The sequence below is a fragment of the Chionomys nivalis genome, chromosome 24 (genome assembly GCF_950005125.1).
Source record: "Chionomys nivalis chromosome 24, mChiNiv1.1, whole genome shotgun sequence".
Classification (NCBI taxonomy): Eukaryota; Metazoa; Chordata; class Mammalia; order Rodentia; family Cricetidae; genus Chionomys; species Chionomys nivalis.
Window position 1 is genome coordinate 18925947 of NC_080109.1, and position 15799 is coordinate 18941745.

Below are 15799 nucleotides of genomic sequence, written 5' to 3' on the forward strand. Positions count from 1 at the left end.
CAGCCTCTGATCTCTGATCTTGAACCCAAAAACTGAAGTCACAGCCACTCTGGTTTCCACTTGATGAGTCTGTTCAGTCCTGCTTTAAGCCAGCACTCTCTGGTGTGGTCATGTGTCACTGCTGTAAGCCTAGCATCTGTCATACAGGATAAGCCTCTTCTCCACTGAGCCCAGCATCCATCTAGAACACACACAGGGGTTCTATTGTGTGACATGTATATGTCTTCTTCCTATTCCTTACTTCACCACTGACTCCTTACTTCACCGTCCAAACCATAGTTTTCCCCATCACCCCGGAAGCCCTGATCCTAGTTCTCTGAGAAGTAAAATCATGAAGGCATGAGCAAGGGACAGTGGTCTTGTTTCTGCTGTACTCCCTGTTATGACCTCTGTTTCGGACCAGGTGCTGACAGCTCCCTTCATCCTGCAGGCTTCAGAAGGACCTGGACATCAGCACCACTCATCTCTTGCAGTCTCGTGCTGGGAGCATCCTGTGCAGGCAGGTAGGTGGGAAGACTTTGCATCACTTTCGTAGACTCTGAACCAGGCTTCTTTTCTAAGTAAGTTCATTTTCTCCTTGAGCAAAACCTGGTCATGATATCTTTGAAAGATGAGATAAAGCTACCAGAGCCTACCTTCTGGTTTCCACAGTCCTTCCTAGAGTCCCCACAAAAGCCAGAGATCTCAGAAACATGATACCTCGACAAGACTCACCAGGTATCCCTAGTATCTGACAAAACAAATGGCGTACATTTTAGCTTCGTGCTTCCTAAGTCATAACAATGGAAAGCACATTTAAAACAAATACAAAGGAAGAAAAGTCAGCACGTGGGTGGGAGGAAAAAAGAAAAAAAAATAATCCAAAAACTGTGGTTTTAATTCTACCAATATCATATCACACATATGCTTTTCCAGAACTATGTTTGTATAGCTGCATTCTTTATAGTAAAAACAAATGGGCATTTAAAATGATTGTTTTATCTTTTTTGTGTTGAGGGTTGAATCTAGGCCTGTAGGCCTGATAGGCAAGCTCCCTGCCCCAGAGCTGCCTCCCAGACCATTTCTGTAATACTTTTTAAAGAAAACAGTCTCCAGGTCCTTGCTCCCTAAAACGTAAATATTAACCAACTGTTCAATCTAGGCTGTTACCAATATGATTTTGACTGGGAGAGCAAGTCCAAATGTCTTCAATGGCTATGAGAAAGGAAGGTCTGGGGAAACATTACATGGAGTCCTGGCCCGCAGTGACGTTGGCTACTTGCAGTGGGGTAAGGACACTTCTGAGGGTGACCGACTCTCACAGGTTAGTGCTTTGATTCTTAACTCTATAACCAGAATGCAAGTATTTTTGTCATGTTTAAAAGTGTCAAATCTGAACCTCTTTTCCCATTTGGTACCTTTGGTGTGCCTTCCTCCATCACACACACACACACACACACACACACACTCAGGGTCTAAATGGAAACATCCAATGCTATTTATATTCTCTTCATACTTTATCCCACGTTTTAATGCCTACAATGTACATATAGTGGAAACCACATGTGAACTCTTATTGAAAAACAATATTTGAAACACATAGATGGGTGGAAGTTTCCATTCATGCCCAGGGAGCCACAGCCCGGTGGTTGGCATCCTCCAAATCCGTTACTTATGCAAATGAGTGTACATGTGCCCCCTGTTGCTGAACATTTTTTACAAATACTAGAACGGGGCCCTGTTTTTGATATGTGTGTCACAAATGTCTTCAGCTCAGGGGATGCACACCTCCTGACGGCCAGAAAGCAAACCGTGCATGTAGAAGCAGAATAAGGAAGAGAGGGTGCAAGGCGAACACTTTTCCCAGACCACGAATCAAAGTTGCTTAGGATGCATTGCGCCGCGGTTTTCTTCCTGACCCCGGGAGAGGCAAGGACTGTGGAGAGCAACATCTCTCTGGAGTGACCTTGACACTACCTGGGGGTGGTTTCCTTTGATAGAGACGCCCATGCCCGTCGTCTCCTAACCCTGCTGGCAAACAAGGCCCTGCTCAGTACCTATCCTGTTTACCAGTTCTCCAGTTCCTGCCACAGATACCCTTCATGAGTACAGAATTTCTCACAAGGAGCCATTCAATCCATAACCTCACCTACGTCTCCACCTGTGTCCAGATGTCATGTGTGTGTTATTCACAAACCCAGCATCTTCTGCATGTGTCTGGGCGACATCAAGAAAATAGGATCTGACCGTGGAAGGCTGGTAGCTTTTATGCACATGTGTGCTTTGAAAGTTTCTTTACTGTTCCTTAATTGTAGATTCCAGGTACATCACACACACATACACACACACACACACACACACATATACAAATGAGGAGTGCCAAATAAACTAATAGAAATGAACTCAATTCCATTCTCCTGTGATCTGTGTTTTCAGAAATGCTTTTATTCTCTTTTTCTTCCTTGTGTGTAATTCTATGTTACTCTCCTGGAATCTTTTTCACATTTATCTTTATACACTAGTGAGAATCCGGCCTTTAGTGTGTTTAATGGCTGCAAAGAATCCCACTACATGAATGGCAAAGATTAAACTTGGGTATATCCTGGATGAAAACAGATGGGTTATAGTTATAAGGTCCCTAATCACGTTTTCTAGAAAAACTGGGGGTTCACTTCAGACCTTAGTAAATACAGTGAAGAAAACTCAGGCAGAAGCAAGGGTTCATTCGACATATTTTGCTTTTCTGTTAGCCATATGTAGTCACTACATGTCTACGGTCTAGTATTGTCTATGTCTCAGATCTCAGCAACGTGTCAAGATTCTATTTTGCAAAACTTGGAGGAATAGACTAGATCAAGTTTCAAGGGTGAAACACACAAGTGACAATAATTTTAGGGGTTCAACTATCGTGACAAAGCCCTTTCACGACGTTGTAGTTTATAACTTGTGTCATTATACCCCTGCGTCACTTGTGCTACTATTGATATTTTTCCTTAAATCAACTCAGTTTTTTTTGTTTGTTTTTGTTTGTGTTTTGTTTTGTTTTTGATTTTCGAGACAGGGTTTCTCCGTAGCTTTTGATTCCTGTCCTGGAACTAGCTCTTGTAGACCAGGCTGGCCTCGAACTCGCAGAGATCCACCTGCCTTTGCCTCCCGAGTGCTGGGATTAAAGGCGTGCGCCAGCACCACCCGGCTCAATCAACTCAGTTTTAAGATTGTTTTTAACCTTCATTGCTATGGCGATATAAACCAAGCAATTGCTTTTCCCTTGTATGCCTTTAAATAAATAGATGCTTGTCTTATAAGTTTCTTTTCATGCCACTGGCTTCTATGCCACATGTCACATGCCAGCAGTATCTAGAAGCCTTGGTGCAAAGGCAAGAGGTAGATCCTACAGAGGAAGAAAATAATCCTACCTGGAAATCTACAGCTATTGGAAACCTCAGCAGGGGCAAGACCTGCCCAGTCACTCATCCTTCTGAGCTGATGACTATTGAGTCTCTCCTGATTTCTGAGATATGGGACTGGTGTGAAGCAAACAGATGGAAATCCAAAATGTTCTGTGCACATGTGAGACTTTTGACAGATGACAATGGATCATATTCTAATGCTTCAGTCAGCCAGGTTCACTTAGCATCACTTACATGGGAGGATCTGTGTCCAGATACAAAACTGAGTCCTAGGTGGGCCTCACGTGGCATATGTTGATTATTCTAGAAGAATGGTTCTCAACCTTCCTACTGCTGTGTGATGGGGAACCTCCTTCAGCCCAATGGCCTTTGAGAGGCTGGACTAGGTTGGGCATGGCCTTGGGTATCAAAAAGGTATGGGCCCATCCACTTGCTCTCTCTCTCGACTCTATAACACCCAAATGCTAGATTCTGTTCCCGTTCCCCCATTGTGATCTGTGTTGAGTTCCCCCTTAACTAAAGAACCCCTTATTATATCCTGGGATTACTTTATTCACCTTCCCCTTTATCTGGTGTGTCCCCTTTGGCTGTGACCATTTAATACAGTTCCTCAGGTTGGGGTGACCTCAACCATAAAATTATTTTCATAAAATTAGTTCATTGCTAATTAATAACTGTAATTTTGCTACTGTTATGAATCATAATGTAAAATCTGTGTTTTTGTGTTTTCGATGGTCTTAGGTGACCCCTGTGAAAAGGTTATTTGACCTCCAAATGGCTCTCGACCCAGAGGTTGAGAACTGGTTTTCTAGACTTAATGCGATAGCAATGATATCAACCTGACTGTAATCTAAGCCTATTCAGAAAGTTCTGAATGATCAATGCCTGGGGCATCCTCAAACCCCACTAACTTCCTGAGTACGACACTTGTATTGTCCATAGATTATTACATTATTAAGTTCTTAGCGAGAGTACCTGCATTTTCATTTTGTGTAGGGTCCTGTAAGCAAAAAGCCATGTTGACCCCAAACAGTGTTACTTCCTCTGAGGGACGCTGGGAACGTGACCTCAAATCTCCCAGGTGATTCTAAGTTTCAGTGAGGGCGAGAAACCCCTGTCCTATGTAAGGCTTCTCAGCTGTGGTCACTGGGGATATTTGTCTATGGTGTGGAGCTGTGTTCCCTTTGCAAGCTCTCGTGCGGCACCCACTAGATGCCAGTTGCTCCAACCCTGTCATCACAACCTCAAACATTTGTAGCCATTTTCAAATGTCCCCTGGCGATGGTGAGGGCAGAATTGTCCCTAGGTAAGAATTACTATTCTAGAGGAAGGAGGAAATTCAATGAACTCTTTTGGCTCTGTGATTAAATCCATGGTGTGAGAAACTGGGAAGCCAGCTCTTTCAACAGAACCTAGAAGAAACAGCCTACCATCGTCTCATTCATGCTAGCGAGGTGGGCAGCCTTTTGTTCCCTTTTAACGTTTGCAAGGCTTTGGGGGACGAGCTGCTGGCTTTAGCTGAGGCTAAAATTGGACAGGTGTTTGCAAAGCAGCTGCTAAGCTGGTCTGAGGAAAAGGACCACATCAGAGAAAATACCACCACCAAGAGGCAGAGCGCATCAGAGTCAAGAATTCGTGGGGATCCAGTGCTAAACCATGCTCTAAAGAAAATTACCTGCAGAGCCTAAAATATCCTCTAATACGAAGAGGATTTTTCAAGGACCTTAAAGGCAGTTGAGAGCACACAGCACATAGGGGAGAAACTAAGAGCTTCCCTGCCGGGAAGAGGGCACAATGTAGGAGCCCACAGGGCGCCATCCGAAGGTTCGCTTGCCAATTTGAAGTAGGGCAGAGGCTAGAGATGCCTGGGGTCACTTTAAAATCTACATTAAAATCAAATCTAAAACACTTCCAGCTTTGGGGAAAGTGAGTAGTGGGACTTTTCATCCTTCATTCTTGGACTCAGCATTCTCTCCCCCAGGGAGATAGATGCCTGTAGATGTGCCCTCGCTGAAAACTGCCTGAAATTGTACACTAATGGCTTGAAACCCCGAGGACATTTATGACGATGCTTCTGTCATGCACTTGGAGTTTGGTTTTTTTTTTTAATGTATTATAGGTCAGCAATAAGCTGACAATCGTCTTGCTTAAGCCTCTCCAACACGGATATACAAAACATGCACACACGGTTGATTTTCCATGAAGTATTCTTTTTCGTTCTTTCCATTTCATCTTCCTATGTCAGGACAGAAACAATGCTCATCTCATGAAGCCCTGACATCATTTTGCACACACACTCACATGAGTATTTCTCCCTAGAGGGTGAGAACAGAATGTATTATGGAGTGGCTTCGTTCACTGGAGTGCCGATGGCCATGGGCACACAGCACCTGTTTTTGCCAGACTTTCTACTGGCAAGGACATCTTCCACGTATAACCCAAAGCTAGAATCCTAAGTCCAGTTTGTTGCTCTGCGATTCAGTTAAGAGATTAGAAAGGTCAAAGGGACTTAGAGGACCTTGCCCAAAGCCTTGCTGAGCTGCCGGTTAGAGCAGGGTTATGAGTCCTACTCTACCTACGCTCAAACCGCATGGTCTCTGCTGTACTGTGACATTTATTTTCCAATAAATTATAAATATATAAATACTAGTTCCTGGAACTGCATGCTATAATTAGCACTTTAAAAATCAGCTATAAGTGCAGGATGGTCTTACACAACCTTGAGTTTTTGCTACAGACGCACTAGCGGTGGGCACTAATATTTTGACAGTGGCAGGGGTTTTGAAATGAATGGCGATTGAACCATTTAAAGCTAAAGCCGTTATGAGTGTTTGCGCCCATCCAGTTTCTGGACAGGTAGACCATGTCTGTCAGGTGCCGACACTTTTCACCCTCATCAGGACAAGCTCAACGGTGCTTAGACACGTGCCCACCACGTAGCCATCTGCACTGACTTCAGTTCACCCCAGAGTCAAATATTTCACGACACCCAAGCCTGGAATGGAAACACCTTGCAGAGCAGGCTTGAGAAAGAAAAGAAGGATTCAGAACGCATCATGAGACCCTCCACAGCCACGGCCCTTCCTTTCTGCTCCAAGGCATGGTGACATTGCAGGAGACCTGTGTTTGTGCAACTGAGCGTGTATTGCTTCCAGGATATCTGGTGGGTCCTGTCCAGGTGGATGCAATAGAGCTGAATTGTACACGTATTCACTGATGGGGATAACCTAGCAGAAGAAAGGTTTCTGAGCTCAGAAGGCAACTGGCATGCCACCCAGCCAGCAGCTGGGATCTGTGGCTGAGGAGAAACCTATTCTGTAGCTCTGCCTTTGTCTCCCCAAGTCAATCTTTTCTTCCTCTGTGTTAAAACTGCAGAGATTGCAAAATAAAAAATTTAAAAAAAAAACACATTTTTCTGTCCCAATGTCACAGCTCAGTGGGTGAGATTTAAAAAGGAAAAAAAGATGATGCTCTCATCAGATGAAGCTGCAAGCCCCCTAGAGCCCACCAGACTGACAGTTCCTGCAGGAAGCAGCCAGCTACCCACGAGGCGAGGCACTATTTTGAAGCCTCCCTGTTACTTTTCTATTTGAAGGTACAAGTTTAAGTGTGAGGCTCCAATACCTAAGTGAGAAGAACATGAAGCAGTTTGAGTCTAACACCATCTGGAAACCTTAGGAGGTTCACGTTATCGTTACACCTGCCAGTGGGAAGAAAAATCAGCTCTGAGTTTTAGAAGGGACTGGAGCCATTTAGGTCTTGCCAGAATCATTCCCACGGCAGCCCTGGCAGCGCCTACTTCCATCCCAATGGTACCCTCTTCTCTCTTTACGTCTTCCCTTTGGAGAGCCGGATGGGAAGAAATCCAACCTTGGAAATAGCCAGTGAAGCGATAACTCACTACACTCTGCCACGAAGTCACCAAGGTTACACCCCGCAAGCCTGATCTAATTTGTTTTTACAACATACCTGCAAACCCTGCCAGAGAAGTTACATCAAGTGTGTGTTCCAGGTGGCAGAGAGGAAAGCTAGGCCATTAACACGTATGCATGGGAATTGTCACCCGGGCTCCATGAAGAAAGCACAACGCTTCTGACACCATTCTCCCGCTCGCATTGCCAGCCTGAGGCCCTGGGACTTGCAATATTAAGCTCATTATGCAAAGGCACTGTCTAAGCACTGTTGTACTGGTGGCACAAAAGGAAAGCCTACTTGGACTCAGTTCTTGCTCTCTGGTGTTAAGATGCGTCCGTCTCTCCTGTCTTTGTCATTTTACATTGGCTTAAAGAAAGGTTTACGTTACAGAGGATTTGGCTGCTGGGGTAACACTGAAACGACCGGGCTTATTACACAATAAGTGAACCTAAGGAGAAAGGTACTTTATTTATAGTAACACTGTATCAAATTTAATTTCCTTCTTACCATGGCAACATGCACAAATTCAGAATTGGTGGAATCTCACCAATAAAATATATTTAGAACCCTGCAAAGAGGGCGGGGTGGCTGGTAAACCATATCTATCCAAAAACAATTAAAACGCTTAAAACTGGAAAATGTCAATCAAATGGGCAGGTGCACAAGAGAAGGACAGGGGTTGGGGTGAGACCTGACGAGATTCAACCAGAAAGCGCTTTGGTTTGATGTTTGTAGGACTTGCTGTTTTCAGACTTGGGGGCCACAGCTATAGCTCAAGCCAGGTTCAGTCACCATCTTCAGATTAAAAGAGCTAAATTAACAGTGGAACACAGAAAGGGAGATTTATTCAGTGTGATCACATTGGGAAGAGGGACTGAGAAATCCAGCCACCTCCCCTAAGCTCGTCTTTGGGTCCTGAAATGAGATCAGAGTTTGAATAGAGGGCCAAGGATGTCCAGATCTAAACAGTCTCAGTCAACGGGTGGTCCTGCCTGTCATTAACTGGCCCTTGTCTAGGTTCCAGTCCTGTAAGGTGGTCAATAAAGTGTTAGAACTGGTTGTATTCTGTGCAGGAGTTGAGTTTATCCTTTGGCTGGGGCCTTTTCCTTCTCCCAGCATGAGATCCCTGGAGAAATCCCATTTCTTTAGGATCCATTACTTGAATAGTCTGATAGTCACACAGAGAAAGAGTCATAAGCATCTCTTTGAAAAATCTTAGTTTCTGGTTGACCTGTTATATTACTTTAAACCAGCTGTTATCTCAGTGGTAACCGTAAGGCTCATCTCCTGACTTGTTACCCAAAGTACGGTCATGCGGGGCATTCCCTTCTACCACAATCTCTCCAGGCAGGCAACACTGCCTGCTCGGGGTGAAATCTGGTCATTGTGGGGTTCAGAAGGGATCTAGTTGCTTTGAGTTTAGGAAAGACAAGAGTTGCTTTGCTCTATAAAGTGACAGCGCCGGGTGTCAGCACCAGGCCAGGCATGTGCAACTGAGAAACAGCAAAATTTTTGCATTTTACAAATGTTCTATGGAAAATGTTTGTATACATATTGCCTGTATACCTATATATGCATATCATCCCTCTATCCAGAATTTACAGGGATCTTCATTGATTTTTAAATCAATCATAAGGTCGACCTGAATTCAAATGGCATGACATTTGATCACAAACAGCATTCAATCTCCTAGTTACTTCATTCTATTTTTACATTAATGGTTGCATGTTCCAGTTGAGTGTGGCAATACACGCTAGTAACCTCAGCACTTACAAGGCAGATGCAGGAGGGTTATGAGCTTGAGGCCAGCCTGGGCTACAGAGCAGGTTTGAGACTATGTGCCAAAATGGTCTCAAAATATTAATATTAATTAAAATTGCTTGTCCTGTATATTATATTTTCATTACATATAAACCTTAGCTCAGGAAAGTACTATTGCAAGAATGCCTAGGAAAGGGTGTGTTTCATTTAACTGACCGATAATTAAATACTTATTTACAACTTGGGAGAAATGTATCTGAAACCAACCCTGGGGCTCATTCTCTTTGCCTGTACCTAGTGTAGATTTGTCCCTGGTTCAAAGGTGAGATGCTCAGTGTCTTAGTATGGCCCCTATGCTTCTGACCTTTGGCTTCAATTGCCATCTAAAACTACATTTCAAATGTTCTTCTATTATATAGAACTGTGTTTTTCCATTGTCCCCGTAAACTACCTTGGTCTTTATTTAGTAGTGACTGCTCAAAGAGGCATCTGTCTGGTTCTAGAGAGGAAATGCTGTCTATAAAAACAAACCAAAAATGGTTTAAGACATGGTGAAGAAGAAAAAGACTCAAAAGCCAAGCCATTAAAATGGAAGAGAGAGCCTCCCAGGACTGGCTGCCATCCAAACACTTTGGAATTTGGAATAGCTCTTCTGGCTGCTCCTTTTTCTGAAACTACTGGCTGCCATCTACCTGACCCTGTGTCTGGTGTCCAAACATCTAGCTGAATTGTCAATTAGTCTTCTCTAGAGTCAAACAAATTTAGGTCGTGATGACGTTGCATCGTGGTTTCCAGTCAATACGAGCAGACAGCCCGTTGTCCACAGGGTCTTTAAATCAGGCCAACAGGTTTATTTTTGTGTACCAGCCAACTTTCCCTTCATGACTGCCTCCCGCAGTGCCCTGGCAGAACAGCTACAGTGGGTATGGTAGTGGTAATATAAACCCATTCAGTCTTTAAGAAAACACCCAAGACTGGCCTTGACGCTCTATCAAGCACAAATGTGGGGAAAGTCTGGAACACTATCGTAGTCTCTTGACTTTGCAAAATACAACTGGAAACTTCCTAGGCCATTAACAGCCTTGCATGTTACAGGGTCAGGGTCTACTGAACGACAAATCATGAACTAATATCAATGTCTGGAGGATCCATCTTACCACTTAAAACAACCAATCAAAACCAACCATGTTCTTATGCTCTCCTGTAAACCCTAGAGCCAAGAATTGAACAAAAGGAACTGCCATTCTTGGTTCTTTATTTGCATATCAGAAAGCTAGAGGAAACTGAAAAGGAACCATAAACGAACAGGACCAGTCCGTTCTGTCACTGCTGTGCCCACGGCCGCTTCACTAAGCCTGCCTTTTTCTACTTTTATCTAACTGGGATGAATTCTTCACCCTTCTCACTCCCAGCCCACCGTGGTCATATGAAACCAATACACTCTGCTGTATGTATGTCTTCACCAATCACCTACATGCTAACTCGTAGGTACATATGTGCACAAGTGTGTCTCCCACATTTCCTAGAAGCCTTCTTCCTCTGCTATAAATGACTAGTGTTACCAGGAAACTGCCATCTGCTACAGGAGACGTCATCCAATCTTGGGAATTATACCAGGAGCAATCACCCTAGTCAGTGACCCAGAATTGACCTGCTCGTTTCCCACATCTATAGTTACCTTATAGCCAAACTAGAAAACCTTTGCCTTCCCCATAAGGCCGCTGTGTTTTAAAAAGCACAGCCCATTCAGAGCAAAGTGAGGCATTCCTACTCTCCCAAACCATTTGTAGGTGTAAATTCATTCTCCATGAAGTCTTGGTTTGGGGTTTTATCCCACATAAAATGGCCTGCAAGCTGCGTGTGCAACAAGAAGCCCCGGACTGCTTCTTCACCAGGAGAATGTGTCAGCGTCTTTCATTCAGAAAGATCTAGATGTTCATCTGGATTCTCCTTTCCCATTCCAGGTGGGCAGCATGCTGAAGACGCCCACATTTCCTATTTGGCTGTGCAACCTCAGTGGAAATTATAGCATCCTTTTCTGCACAAATAGGCAGCTCTTATCAGACTGGAAAATGGAGCGTGTCTTTGATCTGCACTTTTACAGCGGGCAGCCCTCCCAGAAGAAGCTAATGCATCTTACAATAGGTGAGCACTTGAGACTCCCACGTGTGTGCTTTAGCGCACTCCGAGGGGTGGCCGTCGTTGTTTAACAACTGTGCGGTTTTCTGTGCTAGCACTGCAAGAAATACTTAGACTCAGTTTCTAAAATGAAGCCTCTGCCTTGGTCTAAATCCATTGTCGTGTGGGGCTTTAAAATGTAGCGCTCTCTCTCTCTCTCTCTCTCTCTCTCTCTCTCTCTCTGTGTGTGTGTGTGTGTGTATGTGTGCGCATGTGTATGTGTTAGTGTCAGAAATAACATGGAAAAATAAACAAATTCTAGATAAGGTAAAAAATAAAGTTTGAAAGGTCAGATTTCGGCCGGGCGGTGGTGGCGCACGCCTTTAATCCCAGCACTTGGGAGGCAGAGGCAGGTGGATCTCTGTGAGTTCGAGACCAGCCTGGTCTACAAGAGCTAGTTCCAGGACAGGCTCCAAAACCACAGAGAAACCCTGTCTCGAAAAACCAAAAAAAAAAGAAAAAAGAAAGATCAGATTTCCAGAACTATTTCTCCGCGGCCCTTTCTTTAAGCATGGGGTCTCTCCATGCAAAGCCCCAGGACAGGCCTACAAAAGCAAAGGAGACACAGAGCTCTGCCTGGCCAATTCTGCATACGAGCAAACACAAGACGGTGGGTCATCTAGTGACATAGCAGCTGAAGTAAGAAAGCATTTCTGTTCATCTCAATTCAAAAGACATTCCTGAGTGCAAACTCTGAGCCAGATGCCGGGAACCCACTGGGCATAAGTTCTTGCAAACCTTCAGCAGGTCCCGGGAGAATCACAGATGAGCAGATCGCTTTTGTCTCAATTATAACTTCAGTTCCTTAAATTCATGAGGAAAAATGATTAACCTTAAGAAGTCTTTAAATACTGGCACCTTTGACAAGACGTTAACAGTGGACAAACTTGACTTCTGTCCAGCAACCTTGGTTCCATTTATGGGGTTTTGTCAATGGCTGACTTTGCATTTAGCATCATAAGCCTGGAGTTTACTAAATTTTTGCTGTTCTCTCTGCATCTAGAAATGGCTCTAAGAACAAATTTGTGCAGCTCTTTTTCTTTAATTATGAGAAATGTATATTAATTCATTTACTTTAGTGTGACATTGGCCACATGTTCTTTAACATCTATCACCATTTTTACTTTACCCACCTCTGAGGTAAACCCCATTTTTCTCATCTTACAAATGTCCCACGTGATCTGTTCTGAGTATGGTGTTGAGAGCATGTGTAACACAGGCATTCAATTCCCGCTAGCCATGTGAAGCAGGTACTCTGATATCTATTTTTGGTTGTGTGGTCGCTATGTTTAGCCGCTAAATGAATCAATGAAGCACAGGAATGGCATTTTAAGTAATCCTCAAATGTCACCTGGTTCATGTGAGACAAACCTAGGCCTAGGAAAACAGCTTCCAGCTTCCCTTTCTAGACTCTACCCCCAAATAAATCTCTTCTTGAAAAGCGATGAGCTTTCCTGTCACCTGTTTTTCTGGTAATATCAGTGACACGTGCCTGGTCCTATGTGCGTTAAATGACAACACTCACAACCCAACACACAGCAAGCCTGGCTACTACAGACCTACTCATAAAAGGTATTTCAGTTCACCGTCTGCAAGACTTTCCCTCCATCTAGTCAGTTCTAAGGCTCCCTGGGCCAGCCCCACCCACCTCGTCTCTTTTCCTTGTGTGCTGGCTTCTTCGGGACTAGGTCAATGGGCCTGGATGTCAATGCTACCTTTCCATCCTCAGATACTCACTCCCATCACTGGGAAGGGGAGCGCCGTGAGGATAAACATGGATCAGGAAGACGGTTTTCTCCAGTGGAAATGGCAATCAGAACTAAATGGAAAGAGGCTACCGTGAATTGGAATGGAGCTAGTCCCTTTTTCTGAAAAAGAAAGCTAGAGACTTGTCTGAAGGGTCAGAACAAACGGGATGCAAAGGTACAGCGCATGCGTTCTTCTCTCATGAGGCCCATTGGGAAATACCACCGGCCGTTTCTCATTTTTCTCTTCCCTGTGCTTTCGCAGTTGTTATCAGTGCTGTAGAGAATGTGTTTTTATCCCAGGTTCTCAACAGTGGCTCCTTCACTTAATTCAGAAGAGAAAATGTGGTCTCTCCTCTTTGTGTTTTCCAAACTGCTCTTTTTCTGAGACTTCGCTAAGACTGAAGCTGGGAGCTCACTTCTATCCGGGGGTGAAGTCATCAGGAAGATGCCATCAGCTTTTAGCAATGGCAAGAGCTCAAGTCTCCTCAAGCCTTCCCGGTCCGGGCAGTGTTCCTTTCCAAGGACGTACCTCCCAGGGCCACATTAGCCGGCTCTTCTCAGTAAAGTAGAAATGGGCTTCCTCCCACTCGGTGGCGAGGGTGCCGATTCCCCGTGTGCGGGAAGTTCTGGCAGGGTGGGGGCTGTGGACTCACGCAGTCAAGGCTGCAGGCAGAAAGTCTCTTCTTCCTACCAGTATTCTGTTTTTTTCTCTCCTAACCCAGATATAAATAATAACAATAAACATAAACTGAGACAGTCTTGCTCCTACACAAAATAAGATTCTGCAAAAATAAAATCTCATCTTAGTGTTCAGAGAGGAAAAGAACGCCTTAAAGACTGTGATATTTCTCTCATATGCTAAATGCCTAAGAGCCTTTCCCGAGGAGATACACAGACTAGACACATGTTCTTTCCAGAAGACGTACAGGAGAAACATCTAGATATTCCCCCACACCCACACCCTATCTTCTGACTCACAGATTGAGAACTTTGGAAATAGAAACCAAAGGTCAGATCCCAAGGAACAATGTCTCTGCACTCAGTGTCCACAATAATTTATTAAATGCCTTTTCATTTGGCTCAAGAATAGTATATAACCTGAGAGGAATGTGGAGAAGAAACTTTCAGAGCGGGTAATAAATTGTGTCTAAGGAGGGAACCTATAGCTCAGATTGCTGATGGCATACTGCTATCATCGGGGCTTTCTTCCAGAATTTTAACTACATCAGACATTCGAGTGGCGCTCCACAGACCCTGACCTCCTTTGGTCTTACAGACACTGTGTTTTGGGGAAGGTTTGGGTCTGAAACAAAGCTCTGTTTGTTCTAGGAGAATTCAGTTGACTCTTTTGGCATTGGTGGCTGGAAAGCTTGAAGGCATATTAGAAAGTATTCTGTCAGGATGCAGGCAGTTCAAGAGATACCGCTAAGTCTGAAGCAATGAGGACATTCTTTTGCTCCAGAACAATCTAGGCTTTGGTCTCTGAGGGATCCATGACTCTCTGAGATCAACTGTGGTTCCTCCTGTACGGCTGAGCATGGGTGTGCTTGCTACTCAGACAATTGCAGGTTCTGCAGGAAAAAAAGAGGTAAAGCTCCTGAAAAAAACACCAGCATCTCTCACCGGAAGCAGAGTGCTCAGTACAGCCTGTGGAAAATAACCCAATCCCTCTGTTTTCTCTTCCTGCCTTTATTTTTTGATTTTTCCCCCATAGTCTGAAGTTTTACTTTTTTAATACCTGTATTAGCTTGCCATGTTTCAGATGTTGTAATTTATGTTAAATTAGCTCTGGAACAAAATTCTATTAATAAATGAAGGAAAGATTACATTCTTATGTTTTGTGATATAAGAGGTATTCTTCACTTTGTATGCCTTGTCAATATTCTGTGTAAATGAGTTCTTATTTCATCTTGAAGTGAAGCACCCACTCATGTTCGGATTTGTTTTTAAGGTGGAGATATGTTATTTAGACTTAGCAATTGCTGCACTTGGTGTGGCTCTCATGTGAACCTGACTGTGGTGGAGAGGGAAGGAAGAAAAGTCAGACACATGGAAAAGCTGGGATGAGTGGACTGGGCTCTGGGAGGGAGGAGCCTCAAGAGCACGGAAGCTTAGCATGTTTACTATACACAGTGCAATAGAGAGTAGGGTTATTGCGCACAACTGAACAAGGAGGCAGGGTTATTTTTATTTTATTCTTTTAAAAGAAAGCAAACTATCTTTTTTTCATTATACATTCCAATCCAAGTTCCCACTCCCTCCTCTCCTCCCATCCCCTCTACCCACCCCTCCCCACCCCAATCCACTCCTCAGAGAGGGTAAGGCACATTGCTTTGGGGATGGTCCAAGGCCCTCCCTACTATATCTAGGCTGAGAAAGGTATCCATCCAAAGAGAACAGGTTCCAAAAAAGCCAGGACAAGCAGTAGGGATAAATCCTGGTGCCACTGGCAGTGGCCCCTCAGTCTGCCTCATCTTAGTCACCCACATTCAGAGGGAAAAGTTTGGACCTATGCCTGTTCCTTCCCTGTCTGAAGGTGTTGGTGAGCTCCCATTAGCTCAGGTAAGCTGTTTTCAGTGGGTGTCCCCATCATGGTCTTGACCTCTTTGCTCACATTCTCACTCCTCCCACTCTTCAACTGGACTTTGGGAGCTCAGTCCAGTGCTCTGCTGCAGGTCTCTGCCTCTGTTTCCATCAGTTGCTGGATGAAGATTCTATGGTGACATTTAAGATAGTCATCAGTTTGACTAGAGTGCAAGTCCAGTTCAGGCCGCCTCTCCTCTATTGCTTAGGGTTTTAGCTGTATTC

General features: G+C 44.2%; 1 protein-coding gene across 1 annotated transcript in view; it reads left to right on the forward strand.

Annotated features, from left to right (window-relative positions):
* Mindy4b (MINDY family member 4B) overlaps positions 1 to 13115 on the forward strand; it is a 31726-nt gene extending 18611 nt beyond the window's left edge. The window contains exons 9-12 of the mRNA XM_057756836.1: positions 431 to 503; positions 1142 to 1303; positions 11030 to 11210; positions 12973 to 13115. Coding sequence (XP_057612819.1) covers positions 431 to 503; positions 1142 to 1303; positions 11030 to 11210; positions 12973 to 13115 — 559 coding nt within the window. The remainder of the gene's footprint in view (positions 1 to 430; positions 504 to 1141; positions 1304 to 11029; positions 11211 to 12972) is intronic.
* Positions 13116 to 15799: the final 2684 nt, after the last annotated feature.